The 21,961-nt window shown below is 37.8% G+C and overlaps 3 protein-coding genes across 3 annotated transcripts; 2 read left to right on the top strand and 1 right to left on the bottom strand.

The window, feature by feature from the left end:
• Positions 1-1,294: 1,294 nt before the first annotated feature.
• On the top strand, positions 1,295-4,452 carry LOC147858276 (Cytidine/deoxycytidylate deaminase family protein). The gene is made up of 5 exons (XM_087327506.1): positions 1,295-1,390; positions 1,489-1,544; positions 2,519-2,903; positions 3,216-3,514; positions 3,596-4,452. The coding sequence occupies exons 2-5, from the start codon at positions 1,534-1,536 to the stop codon at positions 4,251-4,253; spliced, it is 1,353 nt and encodes a 450-aa protein (XP_087183632.1). The 5' UTR covers positions 1,295-1,390; positions 1,489-1,533; the 3' UTR covers positions 4,254-4,452.
• Positions 4,453-8,357: 3,905 nt separating this feature from the next.
• On the top strand, positions 8,358-16,420 carry LOC147858275 (kinesin-like protein KIN-UB). Its single transcript, XM_087326869.1, has 20 exons — positions 8,358-9,338; positions 9,999-10,099; positions 10,223-10,345; positions 10,430-10,615; positions 10,783-11,004; positions 11,119-11,284; positions 11,408-11,557; positions 11,670-11,758; positions 11,844-12,056; positions 12,549-12,686; positions 13,226-13,405; positions 13,494-13,628; positions 14,141-14,281; positions 14,362-14,482; positions 14,643-14,735; positions 14,817-14,942; positions 15,347-15,472; positions 15,542-15,685; positions 15,775-15,906; positions 15,991-16,420. The coding sequence occupies exons 1-20, from the start codon at positions 9,125-9,127 to the stop codon at positions 16,152-16,154; spliced, it is 2,964 nt and encodes a 987-aa protein (XP_087182995.1). The 5' UTR covers positions 8,358-9,124; the 3' UTR covers positions 16,155-16,420.
• Positions 16,421-16,848: 428 nt separating this feature from the next.
• Positions 16,849-18,317, bottom strand: LOC147858274 (uncharacterized). The gene has a single exon (XM_087326871.1). It carries the CDS (start codon positions 18,132-18,134, stop codon positions 16,965-16,967), a length of 1,170 nt encoding a protein of 389 aa, XP_087182997.1. The 5' UTR covers positions 18,135-18,317; the 3' UTR covers positions 16,849-16,964.
• Positions 18,318-21,961: the final 3,644 nt, after the last annotated feature.

Raw genomic sequence — 21,961 nt, 5'->3', positions numbered from 1 at the left:
TGGTTTTACACTTGATGCGTTGTCTAAGTGGACCTTGTGTGATGATCAAAACTAATTTGGTGAATCCAATGTGCTAAAGGGCAGATGCTACTTTATAATGTATGCATAATTAGTGCTTGTTATGTAATGTTGGTAAGTGGATTTTATGACTTTATGTATTATAACTTTATAGTGCTGAAAATAAATTGTTCTTTATCTAGTGACAAGCTTTAATAGAAGAATACTAAACTTGGAAACAATATAAGCAAGTGCTTATATGTCATGCTTTTGTTGATAGAATAGAGCAAGCATCTAGATATACAAAGTGCTAGGTGTCGTTTGGTATCCAATTGAATCATGTAGTCTCTTTGCTAGTGTATGGGTTGCATTCATGTAATTACCATACTAATGAAGTGGCATTAACATCTTATGCAAAACAATATATGTAATGGTGGTAACTTGTGACGTCATACTCTTACGTATCCTAGAGGCAAATTGACGTATGAGACAAATGAGGATTTCACACATGCCATACTCAAACAAAAACAAAACCTCTTGGTTTCCAAGAGATCCATGATAAGTGATCTTAATGCATATAGACACACACACACACACACACACACAACACATGCATGCCATACTAAGTGATCTCTTTTTTTTTTCTTTTTGAAAAGATATCCAACCATTTAGAAAGTTCTAATTCCTAAGTGTTTGGAGAAGGGAACAACCATCTTGGTGGCTGAAAGTGCCAAAACGTAGTTAGCAAATATTCTACGGAGGCGTTGCCATACCAATTGAGACTCAATGCAGTCTTGGAGTTAATGTTTCTGAGTTTCAGCTTGTAAATGACAATGAGCACATCTAGAGGATATGCGCATGTTACGCAGCCATGTGCCAACATGCAAGAGTCAATGCACAAGTAACCATTGTACGTGAAGTATTTGTGGTGACTTCCATAACTTCCAAAGTGATCTTATATCCTCTATTGGTGGGTCAATATGCCATTTGTGATCAACATATCCTATTACCCTTATCTTCTGTTCCATAACATAAGGATAATCGGCAACTATTTCCTACAACTGAGACGATTGATTTGTGTTATCCACATCAAAAAAGACGAAAGGTCTTATCCTCTAAATACCCCTTTACAATCCAGAGTAGTTCCAATCTTGATAAAAAACACCCACCCATATATGATAAGAGCTAGTGGGTGGTATGGTGGCTCTATCCCGCACCCATACTAAGTGATCTTTATACATACATATATTCGTACATATATACGAATATATGCATACATACGAACATATAGCATACATACATACATACATACATCCTCTTGAAAGTCTGTGGTGAAGATGGGATTGCAGAGCATCCCATCGCCTCCTCTTCATCCTTCCGTGCATACCTTCAGGTGTGTATGTGGGTTTAGGGTTTCCGGTTCTGTGTGCCTTCCTTCTTCTGTGGCTTCTATATTGACATTCAAGTTCGCTTGTTTTTGCCTTTTTCTAGGTCTCCCAAGGAGATGGAGAAACCTGCAGGGCACAACCGTGGCGTATGCGGACCAGGTGTGTTCTGTTTAATCCCCACCACCGTCATGTAGAACGGAAAGAAAGAAGACTTCGTGTATGAGTTTTTCTTCCTCTTTGTGCGTTTTCAAATTCATGTGACTAAATCAATGTAAACATTAGCTCTCTAGCTTAGGAGTCTGCTCTTTATTTCTTAATAATAGAACAAGAGAAAAGGGTTGTAAAAGAAGAAATATGATTGTAGCGACTGATTTTGTTGGAGCAAGCTATCTTTTTGGCCATGCCGATGAGGCTAATTTTCTAGTTTCTAGCCATCTACCGCCATGTTTTTTCTATTGAATGAATGGAAGCATGAGATTTGAAATGGTTCGCATTCATTTGAAAGTGCAATCCGCTGTATAGGATTGTAGAGACAGAGTTTGTTGGAGCAAGCTATCTTTTTGGTCATGTCAATGAGGCTAATTTCTAGTTTCTGACCCTCTACTACAGTATATTTTTCAATTGAATTCATGGAAGCGTGAGTTTGAAAATGCCGGCGTTTTCTTGAAAGTGCAATAAGCTGTGTAACTCAGCGTCAATGCAGCTTGAAGAAGAATAAATTCCAACTGGTGATTGAACACTGCCAAAGAGTCACTTCTGGAGTGATTTCTAGTTAGTTCTCCTTTTTGTCCTTCTCATAGATATTGAACTCAGTATTTTGTCTCATAAGTTGATTTTGGTCTCTACTTGCCTTTTGTATTTTGTTCTCTTCTTAAGATATAGCTAGTGGAACTTAAGAGTGGTTGCAGTATGCAGTAGTACTGGTTCATGAGGGAGGCTCTATAATTGCTTTCATTTATTTGACACTTCTTCACTATAGATTAGTTTCTTAGTATTGAATTGCTAGGATGCCAGAATCATCCGCACACTATTTCAGGAGTTCTGATTGACACACATGTTGATAATGTTAAATGGGGATAGTTTGGAGAGCCCTCGATTTGGGTATTAATTTTTTATAATAATTGTGGTTGCAGAACTCCTGTAATCGCAGTCTTCAAAGTGGAACATATTTTCACCTCTGATTCCTCACTCTACTGGGCCCTCCTGATTACGTACTGCCCTATGATGAATCTCTCTCTTTCTAACACCTGCAACGTGCAGTTACACTGCTACAATTCCAACTTGAGATGTACTTTCTCAAACAAACAATCTCATTCAAGTAGGTATGTTGTTCGCTCATCTATTCTTCCAGATGGAGCCACTCAGATGGATGTGGAATACATGAGGCTTTCCGTCCAGCTGGCCAAAAGGGCTTTGGGGCATACCTCCCCAAATCCCATGGTGGGCTGTGTCATTGTTAAAGATGGCAAAGTTGTCGGTCAAGGTTTCCATCCTAAGGCTGGAGAACCCCATGCTGAGGTTAGTATATCTATTAATTAAATATCACGCTTCATTTTTTGGGGTTGTTTGCACCATCTTTTGTTATTAGCAAAGTTGTGATTTGGTGATAGAAGTTAAATGCATCCATTCTTTTCTATCTTTCAACTAAATGCATCTGTGAAAATATGAGTTATGAGTTCCACTTTGTGCAAAACAGTAGGTCCCCACTTTTAGATGTTAGTTTTACACTATGTGCATTCGTCTTAGTCACTTCATGTATTACTTATGAGTCATTTTAATCATCTCGAGTGTCCTTCAGATTATATAATCAGTATTGTTCAACACTTTCAGGTCTTTGCACTGAGAGAAGCAAGCAGAAATGCAAATGGTTCTACAGCTTATGTGAGCTTAGAACCATGCAATCACTATGGACGAACTCCCCCTTGTACAGCTGCACTCATCCAAGCTCATGTAAAGCGAGTGGTTGTGGGGATGCTAGATCCAAATCCAATTGTTGCTGGAACAGGAGTTGATACACTAAAGAAAGCTGGTATCCAAGTTATTGTTGGAGTAGAGACGGCATCGTGTAAAGCTCTGAATGAGGCATATATCCATCGAATGCTTCAAAAGAAACCGTTTGTTACTCTCAGGTAATCTCAAGGAATGTCGGGTTGATTTTTGTGGTGATCTCAAGGACAATTACAAAAGTAGAAATCTACTCTTTTCTGCAGGTTTTCTTTATCACTTGATGGTGGTTTCTTGGAGAGTAATTCAGTCGGCTCTACTGTAGGAAGCTACTTCTCGCAATTACTTCAGGAGAGTGATGCAGTCATTGTTTGTGATACTGCTCTTCGGGATGATCCTGCTTTGCTGACTGCAGAACCTGGTGCAAAGCAACCCCTTAGGATTGTGCTTACAAGTACGTTCCAGCTGCCCCCTGATGCAAGTGTATTCGACACCTCTGTTGCACCAACACTAGTGATTGCAAGCGAGGAAGCTGTGTTATCTGATTCAGGGAGCAGCCATAATAGGAAATCTGGTCAGACCATGGAGTCTACACTACTAGAAAGAGGGGTTGAAGTGGTTGGAATACAAGAGCTCAATTGGGAGGCTGTACTTGAAATCTGCTATGCACGTGGATTTTGCTCTGTGTTGGTGGATGCCCGAGGTCATGGAAGCTCTCTGGCCAAGCAAGCCCTAGAAGAAAAGGTCGTGCAGAAACTTGTGGTAGATATCTCACCTACACTTTGTGGCCATTCTAAAGCCGGTCCAGGGTTTACCATTGACAAAGATCTGGAATCTTTAGAGAGGGTAAGCTCCAAGATGTGTGGAAGTAATGTGATAATTGAAGGCCACTTTAAAAACAATGATACATGGACTTATGTGTGAATGATCGATATCTCAAAGTCAAGATTGGCATAGCATGTACTCATTATTTTGAGCTGTGTCCTATACAAACGCTTGGTTATTTTCTGCTTTTCAATATCAAGGGAGTGAAGATTCTTTGAACAGGCAAGGAGCTAACAATGATTTCTCTGAAGCATATCCATGATTATCCAGAAAAGTGATGAGGGGGCATTAGTTTTAACTCATTTGTTTCTTTATTTTGGGATATGGTATGCCAGCTAGCTCATTGGTTGTGATGAAAAGGAAAATTGGTGTCTTAGGACACTAGAGATTGTATACTTTTTGATAAAAAGAGGGATTGAATGCCTAAGGTAGTTTGTAGCCCGTGAAGAGGGTTGGTTTGTGAATGGCTTTTGAAGAAAACAATGAAAGAAAGATCTACCGATAACTCTCTCTCTCTTGATTGGGTTGAAGAAAAGTGAAATTCCTATACATTATTTTATCTAATGGGGAAATTATAATGATTGTTAATGCTTTAGATGTAGATGAAGGTAAAGAATGGCATGGTTGCTTGTTCTTAGTCCTAAGAATTCATGCAATTAGGAGGGTTAGCTCTAATCAAGCATAACATGCTTTCTTTTTTTCTATCTTTCAAGGTAAATTTCCCTTATATCCATTCCTTTGTGTAAGGCATACATCTTATAAAAGAAAGCAATTTACATAGTAAGATTCCTCCAAACACGCACGTTATTGACCCTCAAATTTGGCCCTATTAGAAGGTAAAAATGCCAGATAGTACCTAATTGCATCTCATTACTCTCAAGAACCTTGACTCTTGGAGAGCCTTAATGCTTCTTTGAACTTGCTCACACAAATTTGGTGTTGAGGTAGCATCAGGGCATCATCTCTCAAATATGATGATATGCAAGCGATGCCATGAAAACCTAGTGGAGGATGTATATTCACTTATCACATGCTCAATGTACGAGGTAATTTGTGAGAAATATGATTACTTCTTTGATAGATGCATGATAATGTGTTGCACTCAAATGTTCACCAAGAAGGGTGAGCATACATCTAATGGGTGTCAAAAAGATATCTATCTATTTATCATAGATGCGGGAAAGAGAGCAACTTGAGAAATCATGAAGAAATTAAGTGTTGGGTCCTCAAGAAATACCCTTTCGCATTTTGATGACACTTGTGCTTCTCTAAGGGGTGGACTTAAGGGGTTCACATGGAAAGAACTTGAAAATGTCAAAAAACATTAAGGGGCTCTAGTATCCTTAAATTCACTTGGAAAGAACTTGAAAATGTCTAAATTTTTTTAAAAGTTTCTTCAAGTTAAGAAACAAATGCAATATCTCCTACTTCTTGAGATCGGATCATTTTCTCGTTGAGATCATAGCCTTGAAAAGGGTTGTCAAAATACACATTTTAGGTTCGAAAATGTCCCTCGTATTTGGAAGCCAGTAAAAATATCTAAAAGACATATAAAAGCAAAATCTTGTGTTTCGGTTGGATGAAAAATTACAAAAAATGGTTTAGGATATGGGGTGTGTTGTTGCTACATGATGCATCCATTGTTTTCTTTGTGAATGAGGCTTATGCTTCAAACATTGTACTACATATGTTGTTTAACTATAAATTCGTATTTTCCGTCAAACGAGGAAACCACACACGTCAATACTTGTTAGAGTCCACCCCTTGTTTTTCATTCAAACCGTTGCTTCCTTGCAACTTAGTGCACACTCATTACGAAGTGAATGGGTCCACACTTTGCCCTAACACAAGTTTGGGAGTGTGAGTATCACATTTTGATGATAATCCTTTAATTACATCGGACTAGGCTTTCCATACATCTTTGACCAAATGCAATCCTGGCATGAATTTTTCTCAGAGTCAATGAGTGCATTGTCGCTATTGTTACGTGCAACATTCATTAGTAAAGTTCTTAAGAGTCACTACTCACTTCACATGTACTATATGAAAATGTTATATTTTTGGTCTCATAAGTCATATTTGACCTCAGATAAAGATAATAGAATCTACCTATCTACAAGTAGAGCTCTAGAGCTTTGTGGTAGGATCCTTCTATACATAATTGACGGCACTATACATAATTGACGACACCGTATTGATTTGTTGCTATTTTGACTCTAGGTCGATAGGTGTTAATACAATTCTCGGTTTGAAAATATTATTCATGCATTCAAATATGTTAGCACACGGATGTATAGGAGGGTAATGCTTCCACATTGTGCTTTAACATCATAGATATGAAGTAGTGATGATTAGTAAATATGAAAGTTTCATGCATGAATCCTTCCAAACAAATTTCTATAATTTGCACCTTCCTATTGCCTGATGTCTCATTATATATACAAGTCTCTTTTTGGATATGTGGTTTGTGTTCTACATGGTCTTATGTTTAATCATATAATACAAAACTCTGTAATCTTCTTGGAAAATTTGTCCTATCTAATACATGTCATTCTATAAGTCTTCAATTCCTTGGGTTTGGTTACTTTATATGAAATGACAATGCCGTGTTGATATTCTATCAATAAACCTTGAATTGACATGTTTCTTTCCAGCGTAGCCCATACATTGTCGTATCCAATTGTTAGCCACTCACTCGTTTGTCTCCATCTCATTAAATCAAGCATTCCTATTGCCTTCACAATCATCTTTTGCATATGGAACTATCATTGAATAAACTTCTCTATCAGAGTAAAATACTTATATATATATACATATCACATTGGACCCGGTTTCTTGGCGCATCAAAGCATGTATACAATCCTGTTGCTTCTACATTTTATGCTTTATCTTTTTGGTAGTGAATCAACAACTTGCATATTCTTAGATGTGACCTTCATGTGAATGAACACTTTTTGTAGACATCTATTAATTGATCTTTTGTCCACCCAAGAAGCCTTGGATAATGACTCGTTTTATTAGTGCATGTCCACGTTTTGGGAGTTTACCTAGTAAGAGACAAAAAGCCCATTCCATTTTTCTTGCAATGTTGTATAGGGAGGCCAATAATTGTGTCAAAGGGAATTTTGGAAGGGGGAGGGGCAAAGGTACAGCAAGACAAATAAACCTAAAGAATCTATAGTGAAGAAGGTAGGAGCATGACAACATAGAAGATTGTTGTGCTTTTTTTTGTTTGAAGTATGAATAAAGTTGGATGGGTGGTGGTTGTGATGGTTTGCTCACTATGGCACAATATATCAATCCTTCATATAGCTTTTAACTATGGAAAGGACGCCATGAGGTAAGTGGCGTCTCCCGACCTCCAATCTCGTGCAGACACACTTGTGTGCTAGCCACCATCTCTTCTACTATTCTAATGTTCAATGGGTGCATGGGGGGTGGGGGGCTCCAAGGAGAAAGCCAGCTAGCTGCACACATTCCTAATGATGAGGATGATTTGCTATGTGAGCATGAGTATAAGTATGAGTGTGTGTGTGTGTGTGTGTGTGTGTGTGTGTGTGTGTGTGTGTGTGTATGTATGAATGTATGTATGTATGTATGTATGAATGAATGAATGAATGAATGAATGTATGTATGAAGATACATGCATACATACACAATTACATGTATGATGTATGCATGCATGTATATGTGTGTGTGTGTGTGTGTGTGTGTATGTATGTGTGAATGATGCATGCATGTATGTATGTATGAATGAATGAACGAATGAATGAATGAATGAATGAATGAATGAATGAATGTATGTATGTATGTATTTATGTATGTATGTATGTATGTATGTATGTATGTATGTATGTATGTATGTATGTATGTATGTATGTATGTATGTATGTGTGTATGTATGTATGTATGTATGTAGGAAGATACATGCATACATAACATTCAATGATTTTGGTCGTTATTTTTTGCTGAAATCCTTCAGCAACAAAAACACAGACACACACAGACACACCAAACTCACAAAAATAAAAACAGAGAGAAAGAGAGAGATTTTGAATAGTATAACGAACTCTCTCTGTCTCTCTGTCTCTGTCTGTCTGTCTCTCGATCGATCAGGGAAACGGAGAGAGAGACAGAGAAAGAACAGAGGGAGGGGGGGGGGGGGGGGGGGTGAGAGAGAGATCAGGGACACGCACATCATCCGTGTCACGAAACAAAGCCATTGGAAACAGAGCACAGAAATGACAGAGGAAGAGAGAGGCATATGATCCATTCCCTGATGCGGTCTTATGAGTGTTCCGAGAGGTCTTGGAATTTTACATTTCCTTTGAAACTATGAATAAATTCTGATAATTGTGGAACCTGTGTTCTTCCTCTGTATCGTCATTGGACCACAGCTCATCCCAATTGGACATAGATCCAAGAAACAACAGAAGAAAAAACAGAGATGATGTGATACAATGTATAATATGGAAGACGGGGACAATACGAAGCAAGTAAAGGACTCAGATATTCGCATGGAAAAACAAAACGGTCAGTATAATTAGGTGTAGGTTTGAAGGTAAAACAAGCAGCCGAAAAAATTCAGAGAATTTAACCTGGCAAAAAACCATACCTTTCTTCTTCCTCCTCCTCATTGTACGTCCATTTGTGCACATTTCCTTTCTCCTGTTTCACATCATCCAATTCATTGCTCCTCCATACCAGTCATTGATTCTTAACTCCTTGATTTGTTCTAGGAATCCTTTTAGCATTCCTTCGTAATTCTTCAATTTGTTTGAGAACCCCTTCTAGCATTGTTTCTTAATTCATCGATTTGATCAAGGAATCCTTTTAGCATTGCTTCTTAATTCCTCGTTGATCCCTATCTACTGCATCACGCCTTTCATTTTTTAACATCAGTGGCTTTCTGAATCAATCATCTATAGTGAATAAGGTATAAACAAATACCAGTATAAGGATTCATCCGAATGACGCTCTCTCCTAGCTACAGAAACAGCCTCACAGGCCGCTCAGCCATAGCAAGATTGGACAGGCCATTGTCTATGGGATCTGCTACAAAGGCGGGTATAGCTGTGTCTGCTTCCACTCCGTCCTTCTCCCGGTCGAAATCTGCAACACCATCTGTGGCTGGCCACACCAGGCGATCAACAGCATCACGTCCAGTAAAAGATGATTCAGGAGGTATGCTTTTGCTCCAATAATTCCTAAACATGCACATTGGGTACATACAAATGAAGATTTTCAGCAGAACCCAATTGTAAAGCTAAAGGAAGATTGGATTGGCGTATATCATACAATTTCTTCATAGCATGCTTGTTGGATACATGAAAATGAAGGTTTTGAGCAGAATCCACTTGTCATAGTCGGAGATAAGTTGAGCTGAGATATAAAGGAATGTTCCTGAGAATGTTCATTGGATACTTTCATATTCCAGGACACACACACACATACATACATACATACATACATACATACATACATACATACATATATATATTCCTATGTGTGTATGGATTTAGAATTCGAATTAGGAGATATTGGACTCAGATATATATTTCAATTCCTCATAAGCATGCTAATTTTATAAAACTGAAGATGGATTTGACTTAAGGTTTATTGTAATGGGTACAAAGCCCTTAGGTTCAGCTATCATGGACTTTCTCTAAAGCATGCTCCTTTTTTATTGAAAATGATGTTTTGGGAATAACCAATTCTAACAATGGAAGATCTAATGCAAATTCTCCATAGCAAGTCCATTATACAATTGTAATAGCTAATTTTTTTTCATTGGGATCAGATATATAATGTTGTTCTCTGCTATTTTGGGAATTGTATATACAGTATCAGGAAGAGTGAGGGTGACAGTAAGGCTTCGCCCTCAGAATGCAGATGAACTTATTGCAGATGCTGATTTTGGCAATTATGTAGAATTGATGCCAGAGGTTTGCTTCTTCTGCTGCATTGAATTGGACATTCACATTGCATATCCAATGCGCTCTGCTTTAAAAATCATTTCTCGCATATTTCCAAAGATTGAGCAAAGAACCACTCTGTTTATGCTGCAGCTCAAAAGGTTGAAGCTGAGGAAAAATAACTGGGACAGTGAAACATTCCAGTTCGATGATGTGCTGACAGAGTTTGCCTCTCAAAAGCGTGTATATGAAGTGGTTGCCAAGCCTGTAGTTGAGGTATCTCCTGTTTTTTTTCCACGTCAGATTTTTGGATGTAATACTACATGGCTAAATTAAAAGCAGTTTTGTTTCTTCTCATAGAGTGTTCTGGAAGGGTACAACGGGACAGTCATGGCATATGGACAAACAGGCACTGGGAAGACATTCACGCTTGGCAAGCTAGGTGAAGAAGATACTGCAGGACGAGGAATTATGGTAAGAGCTATGGAAGACATCCTTGCGGATATGTCCTCAGAACAAGATTCAGTATCAGTCTCATATCTGCAGGTAACTTTCACTTCTATCCCATGTATCTGTAAAGGGTGGTTTTCGTTGGTCATAGAGCTAGAAGTCTTGTCTTATCCATTTCTTAACCTAATGAATTACAGCACATCATTTGCTTGTTGATCTCTGTTCTTGATCTCCAGGATTAATTACCCTTATTTATGAAACAGTTATACATGGAGACAGTGCAAGACCTCCTTGCACCAGAAAAAGACAACATCACTATTGTTGAAGATCCAAAGACAGGTGATGTATCACTTCCTGGAGCAACGCTTGTTGAAGTACGGGATCAGAAGAGGTTTTTGGAGCTTTTGGAAATTGGGGAAGCAAACCGATTTGCTGCAAACACAAAGCTAAACACTGAGTCATCTCGAAGCCATGCTATACTGCTGGTAGAATACTACATAGAGAATTTTGAATGAACCATTCCTGATTCTGCTAGAATTATAACTCTGTATGAACTGTCTCCATTGAAGAGATTAAATTAACATATGTTCATCATGCAGGTTAACGTGAAAAAAGGTGTGAAAGGAAAACCAGAAAGGGAACTGATTGCCTTGAATGAAAATGCATCAAATATTCAGATACCTAAAGGGCATCGAGTACCGACCATTCGTAAAAGTAAGCTGCTTATTGTAGATCTGGCGGGGTCAGAACGAGTTGACAAATCTGGTTTGTAACTGCCTGGATTATCATATGTGGCATCCTTTCTCTAACAATGTCTTGCAAGTACACTTTCAGTGGCACAGACTACATTAGAACATTGCTAACTTTTCAGCTGTTTATTATTTTTAGGCAGTGAAGGTCATACTTTAGAAGAGGCCAAGTATATCAATCTCTCATTGACAGCTCTTGGGAAATGCATCAATGCACTTGCAGAAAATAGTCCACATGTTCCTATCAGAGATTCGAAATTGACCAGAATTCTTCGGGATTCATTTGGTGGTAATGGCTTTTAATGCATGTGTCAATATCTAATTTGGTTTCTGGCATCTCTCTCTCTTTCTCTGTGTATTTACATCGATCATCATATGACTTGTGAGATAACCTTTGATAGGATCTGCGAGGACATCCCTCATTATCACGATTGGTCCATCTCCCCAACACCGAGGAGAAACTACAAGCACCATATTATTTGGTCAACGAGTATGTGTTTGTAATTCAGAACTTTATTTTACCCATTGACATGTGCAGTGTTTCAAACCAAAAATGTGATCTCTTACTTTTGCAGGCCATGAAAGTTGAGAACATGGTGCGCTTGAAGGAAGAGTTTGATTACAAAAGCCTCTGCAGGAAGCTTGAGACAAATCTTGATAAGCTGATTGCAGAAAATGAGCGGCAGAGTCGGGCTGTGACCGATGCTGAAGAGGAAATGCAGTTAAAGATCCAAGATGCGCAGAAATCAGTTATGGAATCAGAGAAAAAGCTAGCAACAACATTAGAGGTTCACATAAACTGCTAACTCACATAGCATACATCCTAATTGGTTATGCATTCATAATGCATATGCACCCAAATTGAGAGGCTATAGAAATTGTAGTTCGTTTTTTGTTTAGAACCTGAATTTAGAAATAAATGTTCACATATTAAGCTTAAATCCAAATTAAAATGTGAGTTTTTTAACATAGCAAGTAAAAAGATTGCAGTTTTTCTGCGGAGAATTTTGGAAGTGTTTTTCAATGTTATTTTCAAGTTTGTCAAAGAGTAGTGGAGCTGAAAATGAGCAGCATCTGGTGAGGTTCTTGGTAAAGCTTACAGTCTATAAAAAAGAACAGCTCTTTTTTTACATTAACTGAATTGATAAGTTGGCAGAAGGAATACAAAGGATCTTGCCAGTGTAAATTTCATGGACAAGAAGTCTACTGTGTGGAATTGAATCAGGAAATTTGCCAGTTCTGTACATATTGCTGATATAAAAGTCTTGCCATTGAATCAGGAAATGACTGCAGAAAGATTACGTCTTAGAAAGGAGCACATGGAAACTATATATAAGCTAGAACAAGAGCGCAATCTGAAGGAGAAATTGGAAAAGGAATTCAAAGAGAATGCACAAAATCTCCATGCTCGAAAAGAGGTCAATCGATTTCCATTAGTTTTATTCAAATTTCAACTATATTGTTTTAGAATGCTAGGTTAATGTAGAGCATACATTTTAAACTTTTATTGCTGTTTACGATGAGACATTATTTTCCATTGTAATCATTGGTAAGATATTACATGCAATGTCTTACTGGCCTCTTCTTGACAATGTTAATACAAATTCATCTATTGTTCTCTGTGTGCATTTTTATGCACCAAGTCCCCCAGTGCCCTATGATTTCTTGTAGCCATTCTGTAATATGTATTTGGTCTCCACACCTGCATCCTGACAGTCATGGGCACTGCTGATTATGTCTGATATAGGGACAACGGTGGTTACTGCACATTGGCCTACGCTATCATAGTTATTGATGCAATGATCCCATATTTTACAGCAGATATATTACAATAGGGTGCCTTAGCTTTTATTTACTGTCTTCTGTATGCAAGCTGCTTGCATCTCTGAATTGGGTGGTATTTCAGCCAATTCTCCAACCATCGAAGTCACAATGTGTTTGATCATTGTGCTTACAGAAGCAAATGCAGAATGAAAGATCAAGACATCTGCGAGAAATAGACGAGTTAAATAAAAAACACCAGCTGGAAGTGGCAGACTTGAGCAAAAGATTGGAAGTCGAGTGCTTGCTGAAGCAAGATTTCGAGAAACGATTGCTAGAATTTGAGCATCTTATCATACAAAAAGGGAGAAATGAGGTACTTGAATGCTGACGGATTTAAGGTGGATGTATATGAAAGGCCCATCTTAGTCTCTGCATATTTTTGTTATTGCCAAATTTATCAGATAGGAGACCAGGATCAAAACTTGGTACTGGCAGCGAAGCTCCAAAAAGAGTCCCAACTAAGGGAACAAGCAGAGAAACAACTTCAAGAGTGGCAGAAACAAGCAACCATTGCATTACAAGACACTAAAGAAGAGGTATTTATACTCATTTGGACAACCCCATCTTTGTGTGGTCTCCCCACAGTTGGAGTTCTGACATTCGCAAAAATATTGTTATGCAGTGGAGTATGATCTCCTTTTCACGTGATCATATTCTGGCCTTTCTAATACTTTTCTTCTTGCTCTTCTGTCATATCGTTTGTATGGGCTCAGAACATGGCTGTCACATTTGAATCAGCCAACTATTCATTAGAATTTTCTCCACTATACCATGAGATGTCTTTTGCCTGATCATATGCAGGTTTCAGTAATAATAAATCCTGAACATAATGGAAAATGCTGCTTTGTTCTTTAAAGGTCATCAAACTTACATACAATATCAGTGGTATAATAAAATGAGAAACCCTACTGTTCTGTATGTAGGCAGTGTCAAAGCCTACCTCTATGGATTTTATGATCCTTTTAAATCTTGCTTGAAGGTCTAATATGAAACATGTATCATTATTTACCACATTGAGTTTGTTTAACCCTCCATGTCATCCCTGTAGAATTCCAGGTTAAAAGATGAAATAAAATCTTTGAGATATGAGCTTGATGAACATTTGAAACAAAAGAAAATGCTAGAACAGGAGGTAAAAAAAATGAAACAGCAAATGCTTCATACAAGTTCTGAAGCTGATGAAATACAGGTATATATGCTAATAAGTGGATGCATTGCAATGTTTTATTATTACATATGAATTTGATTATATATGGTCTGCTTTTTCAGACACGGAAAACTATCGATAAAGAATTGACAACACCAGATTCCCCCAATTTGCAAAAACCTGGTCATATGCGTGAATCGTTGAATGGGCAAAGAGCCAATATTGCCAAACTATTTGAACAGGGTATGAACCGACTTTTTCTGCACTTTGTAAGGCAGATTAAGCAAAAATCAGAAGCTTCCTGCATTTTGGTTTGAAGGCCAATAATACACCTGTTGTGTATTGCTATATAACTAGATAGAAATAAAAAGCTAATCTATATTTTGTGCATTATGTTATACAGTGGGCTTGCACAAGATTCTCTCTTTGTTGAGTTCTGAGGACATGGATGTACGTGTACATGCAGTTAAAGTTGTAGCTAATCTTGCAGCTGAAGGTGGAATCCTACTCAATTGCCATATAGTAATTCTGGAATGTTTTTACTTACTCAGTAAATTGAAATGCTTTCTACAAACAGAAGCAAATCAACAGAAAATAGTTGAAGCTGGAGGACTGGGATCATTGCTAGGTCTGCTTCAAAACTCACAGGATGAAACTATTAGACGTGTGGCTGCAGGAGCTGTAGCTAATCTTGCAATGAATGGTATGCCATCACTTTTTTCTGGGTTATTGTTTTGCAGTATATGGTTTCCTGTGGTGGTGAAGCTGAGGTTGATCGAGTAGGTAAAACTTTAAATGGAACTGGCTTTCTATGTGCTGAAAGAATTGCCACAATATGAAAAGAAAATAGAGGGAAAGAAATAAAACTACCCTTTCATGTTAGTACCAATGCTTTTCTTCATGGCTAGTAAATTAATCTGTTACATCTACAGGATATATGTGACCTTAGGGGCTGATCGAGATTTAGAACTTGACTAATTACCACATTCTAGATATTGTGGAAATGGACATCATCAGTTATGACATAAAGCATGATATGTCTACATATCTGCCTTCACTCTCATTATATGAATGGTCATCTCTCATCATTTATTTCTTCTTCTGCAGAGACCAATCAAGAACTGATTATGGTGCAGGGAGGAATCGGACTTCTGGCCAAGACAGCAAATGAAGCAGAAGATCCACAAACACTTCGGATGGTGGCAGGCGCAATTGCAAACCTCTGTGGAAATGGTATGCAACAGAGTCTAAAAACATGTGATCATTATGAGTAGAAATGCTAATATTTGTCCTAACTTGCAGATAAATTGAAGGGGAAATTGAAAGAAGAAGGTGGCATAAAGGCACTCCTTGCAATGGTAAGATCAAGGCACCCAGACGTTCTGGCACAAATAGCAAGAGGTTTTGCAAACTTTGCAAAATGTGAGTCACGGGGAGTAACACAAGGTAAGTTTTTATAGTAAATGTGAACTAGCTTGAACCCCTCTGCTGAAAAAGAAGCATTCATGTAAAGATTGATTATCCAAATGACTCAGCTGGACAAAAGAGGGGAAGATCTTTACTGATAGAGGATGGAGCTTTACCTTGGATAGTCTCCAATGTAAGCAGTGAAGCCTCACCGATTCGTCGACACATAGAGCTTGCTCTTTGCCATCTTGCCCAACATGGTACACCAGTGTACATAGAATTTCTTGAGTTGAATTAGTATTCATCCTTACAATGTGTTAACCTGTTTTCCCTGTCCTTTGCAGAGGTGAATGTGAAAGACTTAGTTGCAGCTGGTGCATTGTGGGAAATTGTTAGAATCTCCAGGGACTGCTCTAGAGAGGACATTAAAAACCTTGCAAAGAGGACACTTGCTGGAAGTCCAACATTCCAGGCAGAGCTCAAAAAGATGCATCTAGGACATGAGTAAAACAAACACCTAATGGCTTACACTAAAGCCATGAGCATCAATTTCTCACTGTACAGTCAACTCAAGTTGTGGGCCGTGGCATAAAAGTGTAACCTGGTACAGCAGCCTTATTCCTTAAGGCCACAACTCTGTTGTTCACACATACGAGGTATTCATGGTGCATGCTTGGATGCATTGCCACATGCACAAACAAAAACATGTATATTGCTAGTAGTTCTATAAGTGGAATCAGATTGAACATCCATTAGATGATCATACTTTGATAACCTGGAAATTGCAAACTGCAAAAATTGGTGTCACGTTTTTGTGACATGCCATAGAAACAATCTCCAAAGAATTCAGCCAATTGAATCGCCAGTAGGACATCCTCAACAGCATATTGAGACAACGAACTGGAATACAAACCATAATCATTACAATGCACTTAGGTACATGCAACCGTTAATGAAAAAACCTTTCTATCAAACAGCAAAAATGACAATTTGATGAGGAAATAAGGCAGGAGGTTGCCATTTTCATCTTGGCCTTTTAGAATTTTGGCAGTGTTAAAATACCATCATATTTTTAAGGACGAAACAACACTTTATTAAGTCAACATAGCCTCAACTCAAATGAGAGTATACTTTACAATGTTGCTCAAATTCCACGTTTTAAACTACATTTCTTTAGACAAACTGCACCTCAAAACTGATTAAATTTTATTATATTACATATGAATTTCTTACATCTCTATATATTTAGTTTTTGAGCACATTGAAAGACTTCATCTACTACCACTAAATTAAATACATGAAAAAACTCCATTAAGTTTCATGGAGTAGAGGCGGGATCTAGTTCCAGGCAACAAGTTGCATCCAAACCTAAAACCTCCTGGCCAAGGAAACAGGCAGGGATCTTATGAGAGAATCGAGAAACATTATCCATCGATATTTCGAATGGCTGCTGTTGTTGCATGAACCTCGTCCGAAAACCATGAACTTTAACAAGTGGTACCACAGTGAGAGTACACAATTCCTTGCTTACAATCTGTACAATATCATATCCAGAAGGAGGAATCTCTGCCCGATACAGTGCCCATACTTCACCTTGCTCTGGAGTTATCAAGATTTCCCCCATCTTCGCAATCTTTGATTTCATCATATGGGAAAAACACTCAACATAAGTAATGTGCGTTAGTTGTTTCTGGAGGCTGTATTCACCACAAGTTATAGAGTTCCCTAACTTAAGCCAGTTGGCTTCCTCTTCTGTTCTAACCTTTGGTTCAAGCCAAGAAATACAAACATCAAAAGGTGTGATGCTACAGAGTTTATGAATATATGCATAATTTCTGGGCATTCCATCTTTATCATCATATAAAGCCCAAACCTCTCCTGCCACAAATTTTTCTTCCGTCCTATCGGCATCAAAATTGTGGCTTTCAAAGTCATCCACATCAAGTTCTTCTGAATCAACCCAACTTGACTTAGGAATCACACCATCATGCACGTGCAATGTATCATTTTTCTTTTCCACTTTTATATTTTGGAATTCACAAAGATTGTGAGAGTCTGTTTTATGTAGAGATTCATCAAAAATTTCACATCCTCTCACTTCAACTACTTCCTCCTCACATGCTCCCGCTTCAACTACATCTGTTGATTCCTTTTTCCCTGTCATTGCCTCCTCTTGATCTATGAGATCTGAAGAAGATTGCAACATGATAGGTACGTATACACTAGCCATAAGTTTCACTTTGACCACATATTTCTGCACATGTTCATGCCTTGCCTCCATGTCACAAGTCAAGATATCCTCTATTTCTACTATCTCAATATCACTCACCATATCTTTGGCTGTTTCACTGAGCATATCAACAACTTGTTTCTGAATCTCTGTTTCCAGCATCAGCTTCAAATCCCTTTTCCGAATATTCGGTGGAATGGATGCGACAGCTCTTTCTGCTTCCCCATCTTCATCTTCACTACGCAGGTCCGCGAACATTTTCTCCTGCTTTTGTTTTTTTTTTTTTTCCTTTTTCCGAATCCAGCAAGCGGCTAGGCTCTTCTTCCCTTCAAAAGCTTCGAGCAAGAAGAATCGTGTCCCTGAAACTCTATAGAAAAACAGAGAAAGAGGAGGGAGAAGTGTGAGGGCGATCAGGGAGGGAGGTTCTGATTTTCGAGGGAAAACAGAGAACAGGAGAGACAAGGGAGAACAGTACGCTCAGAGAAGAAGAAGAAGAAGAAGAAGAAGAAGAAGTAGTAGTAGTAGTAGTAGTAGTAACAATGCAGAGGAAGAGGAAGAAGATTGGGTTTTATAATGGGACACATGCCATTTTTACCAAGTGACTTGCTGCTAATCTCTCGAATCGGTAATCCGTTGTGGGTCTTGTCTATGGCGATCATCTAAGCTCTGTCGAGTCTCGTCTATGGCTACCATCTAACCATAGCAAAGCAGATGCAGAGGAAGAAGAAAAAGATTGGCATTTCATTCGGGTCGATCGCCGCCTTTACAAGTGACCACCACTAATCTCTTGTGTGTGTTGCTCCTTGGATTCTCTTTGATGGAAGATATGTATCTCTGATTATGGATTGTAGCGAGTCTTGGCATTCTAAATTTATCACTCATCACATAGGTCTTCATTTGGAGAGCATTGATTTGTCACTTGTTACAAGTGATATAATCTAAGGTTAACCAAGATTGGAAGGTACATATCTTTGATTATGGATGGTAGTAGATCTTGGCATTCCTTTTCACGAAGGTCTTCATTTGGACAGTATTGATTGGGGGTTTGCTTTTGTGATTAGCTCTAAAGCAACGTGGATCAACAACATGCAATGATTACTTTTTGCATTGTTCAAATGGATGATAATACTCATCATTGCATACAATGTCTAGTTGCTTGTTAGATTTAGGCTTAAGTTTCTCATATTTTGCAAGTTTTGTATCGTTGTTATTTGATGCTAAAAATGGAGTCGAAGCACATCGACCAAAGTTGGAGTACTAATGTGGCCAAATTTCTTTATTGGAGCAAGTAAAATTCTTTTATTGGTAGAGTGCTTGTCTTGCCTATTGGCAATTCAACATATCCCACTACCCTTGAAGTGGTGACCACTTAATTGATGTACCAATGTATTGTTTTCACACACATTTATTAATATACATAATTATACGCTTTCAGCAAAAAAAAATGGATTTGGTTTTAGGAGACATTATCAAGGATCGTGATGCCATACCTAAGATTAGAGACTCGTACTATGTTGTTTATTTTACATGTGCAAAATCTTGGGCCACCGCTTCGCCCCTTGATGTTTAGTCCATACGTATATCGTGTTTTGATAATGTGAGAGAGACTTGATCTTTCCCATATGTTCTTTAGATTCAAAAGCATGGGCGTTGCTCCACTCGCAACTGATATGTATGCCTCCCGCTTGCTACCTTGTTTCGTTGATGTTGGTGAGGCAAATGTTGGTTTTGATTCTTTAGGGTTCTATCAAGGTCCATGCCATCAATATTACTCTATCTAAGACAATAATATTGTGTATGTGGCTAAATGGCATTAAGCATGTTTATGTTTCTCCTGGAACAAAGAAGAGTTGTAACTCGTGAGGAGTTGGTTCTCTTGCAATATATCATTTTAATACACAAAGAATGACATTCAAATCCATGCACGTTTAATATGGTCACTTGCTTTTAGATAGGGAAACTTTTCAAGAATGTCATATTTCATAAATGACCCTTTTGACAAGCTTAATCCATTGTTGGATTTGTAGATTATGCACATAATATGATAATGTTTTCTTGCATGAACAATCCTTATTTTGCTTAGTTGTCATGTTTGTTGTGACATGGAGAGTGCATAGGAGGAAATAAGTTAAACTAGTAATATCAAAAAGATTGAATGATACAAAGAATGACATTCAAATCCATGCACGTTTAATATGGTCACTTGCTTTTAGATAGGGAAACTTTTCAAGAATGTCATATTTCATAAATGACCCTTTTGACAAGCTTAATCCAGTGTTGGATTTGTAGATTATGCACATAATATGATAATGTTTTCTTGCATGATCCTCACTATAATTCCTATGAACAATCCTTATTTTGCTTAGTTGTCATGTTTGTTGTGACGCAGGCAGCGCATAGGAGGAAATAAGTTAAACTAGGAATATCAAAAAGATTGAATGATACAAAGAATGACATTCAAATCCATGCACGTTTAATATGGTCACTTGCTTTTAGATAGGGAAACTTTTCAAGAATGTCATTTTTCATAAATGACCCTTTTGACAAGCTTAATCCATTGTTGGATTCGTAGATTATGCACATAATATGATAATGTTTTCTTGCATGATCCTTACTATAATTCCTATGAACAATCCTTATTTTGCTTAGTTGTCATGTTTGTTGTGATGTGGGGAGCGCATATGAGGAAGTAAGTTAAACTAGGAATATCAAAAAGATTGAATGATACAACAAGCATATATGGTAAGAGCTTGTGCTATGAGTGGGAGGTCAAGGGTCCAAGTGTTACTTGAACCATGGGGAGCTAAGTGGATGGATGAATGGAATGTGTACATTATAATTAGCTTTTGCAAGATCAACAATGACAAAAGGCGATGTGGTCATTGTTTGTCAAGACGTCGCACTGAAACTCGAAGGTATCTCCCTTGGAGTTCTGCTCATGATCTTTCCTTCTCCATATTCTCTTATCTACCTATTCTTCTTTCTTTTATCTCTTGATCACCACATGCAACGGAGTTGAGAATATTCTTCTTATATTTACATGCTCTAGTGAACTTGTCATTACTTCTACAATTTTAATATAATTTATATTTCAAATATATTATCCTAATCCATGTTTAATTTACCGTGGTCAAGCAAGGAGCATGTTGAAATTTTCGGCACCGAATTTCGAGCTCAAGAGACAAAGTTACAAGAATTTGACAAAATCGGCATTTAGCACCAAACTGTCTCATCAATGCGAAGACTTTGCCTCAATGTTTGTGATGGATTTTCCAGATCCTGATTCCGACTAGCGAGTGTTAATTAGCGACTCATCGAATTTTTTTGGATAAAGGGAGTTCAACCCATCACGTTGGGTGGAGCCCATGTCTTGTTTGCTAGATAGTGCCCAAAGACAAGGCTCAAAACGTGATAAAATTTAACTTGATTGGAATTTAAATAAGTAAATAAACAAAATAAATTAAAATATAAATACGATAAGAAATAATAATAATAATAATAAATTAACAATAAATAATTAAATAATATTAATAGTTAACAAAATTTCAAGGAATAACAATAATTATAGCCAAATACCTATTTCACTCTTCAATAATTACACTAAATTCAACAAACTTGCAAGTACACATGCAGACCTCTGAACAAACCTGGACACAAACCTCACACACATCCAAACAAGAGCGTGCACTTTGACAAACTCGAGCATCGTACCCACGAAGGTTTGCCACTCCATTCTCCCTAGTTCAACTCCCCGGTGGATCTGCTCGACTTTCACACACATGCATGAAACTTTGCAAGAGCGTGAATGGAAAGACTTGGAAGTTGGAGCTATAGAAAGATATCTTTTGATGTAATATATGCTTCCCAGCTAGGGATGCATCATATATCCCTTGTAGATACATAATTTTCTTTGCGAATAAATACATATAAGCAGTGAAACTCTCTCTATATCCTTTTGTCCAATGGTCCCACCCAAGTATTGCCCCTTGCTATGTTGTGTTCAAATTCTTAATCGTACTATATGGTTAACATGGTCATTAGAGATTATAATATTTCCATGATAAATGAGAATGGCGGGACTAAAT

Source organism: Azolla caroliniana, unplaced genomic scaffold (genome assembly GCF_043228905.1).
Source record: "Azolla caroliniana isolate FFs.n. ecotype wild unplaced genomic scaffold, voAzoCaro1.0.p SCAF_11, whole genome shotgun sequence".
NCBI classification, from domain to species: domain Eukaryota; kingdom Viridiplantae; phylum Streptophyta; class Polypodiopsida; order Salviniales; family Salviniaceae; genus Azolla; species Azolla caroliniana.
The sequence above is the reverse complement of the archived record's forward strand: the minus strand, read 5'-3'. Positions and strand labels throughout refer to the sequence as shown.

Excerpts from the sequence above, each read along its gene's own strand:
- LOC147858274 (XM_087326871.1), bottom strand. The coding sequence starts at position 18,134 with ATGTTCGCGGACCTGCGTAGTGAAGATGAAGATGGGGAAGCAGAAAGA.
- LOC147858276 (XM_087327506.1), top strand. Across the intron at positions 2,904-3,215 it reads CTGGAGAACCCCATGCTGAG|GTCTTTGCACTGAGAGAAGC; the intron begins GTTAGTATATCT and ends CAACACTTTCAG. Across the intron at positions 3,515-3,595 it reads AAACCGTTTGTTACTCTCAG|GTTTTCTTTATCACTTGATG; the intron begins GTAATCTCAAGG and ends TCTTTTCTGCAG.
- LOC147858275 (XM_087326869.1), top strand. The coding sequence starts at position 9,125 with ATGACGCTCTCTCCTAGCTACAGAAACAGCCTCACAGGCCGCTCAGCC. Across the intron at positions 13,629-14,140 it reads TACAAGACACTAAAGAAGAG|AATTCCAGGTTAAAAGATGA; the intron begins GTATTTATACTC and ends TCATCCCTGTAG. Across the intron at positions 14,483-14,642 it reads TGCCAAACTATTTGAACAGG|TGGGCTTGCACAAGATTCTC; the intron begins GTATGAACCGAC and ends TATGTTATACAG.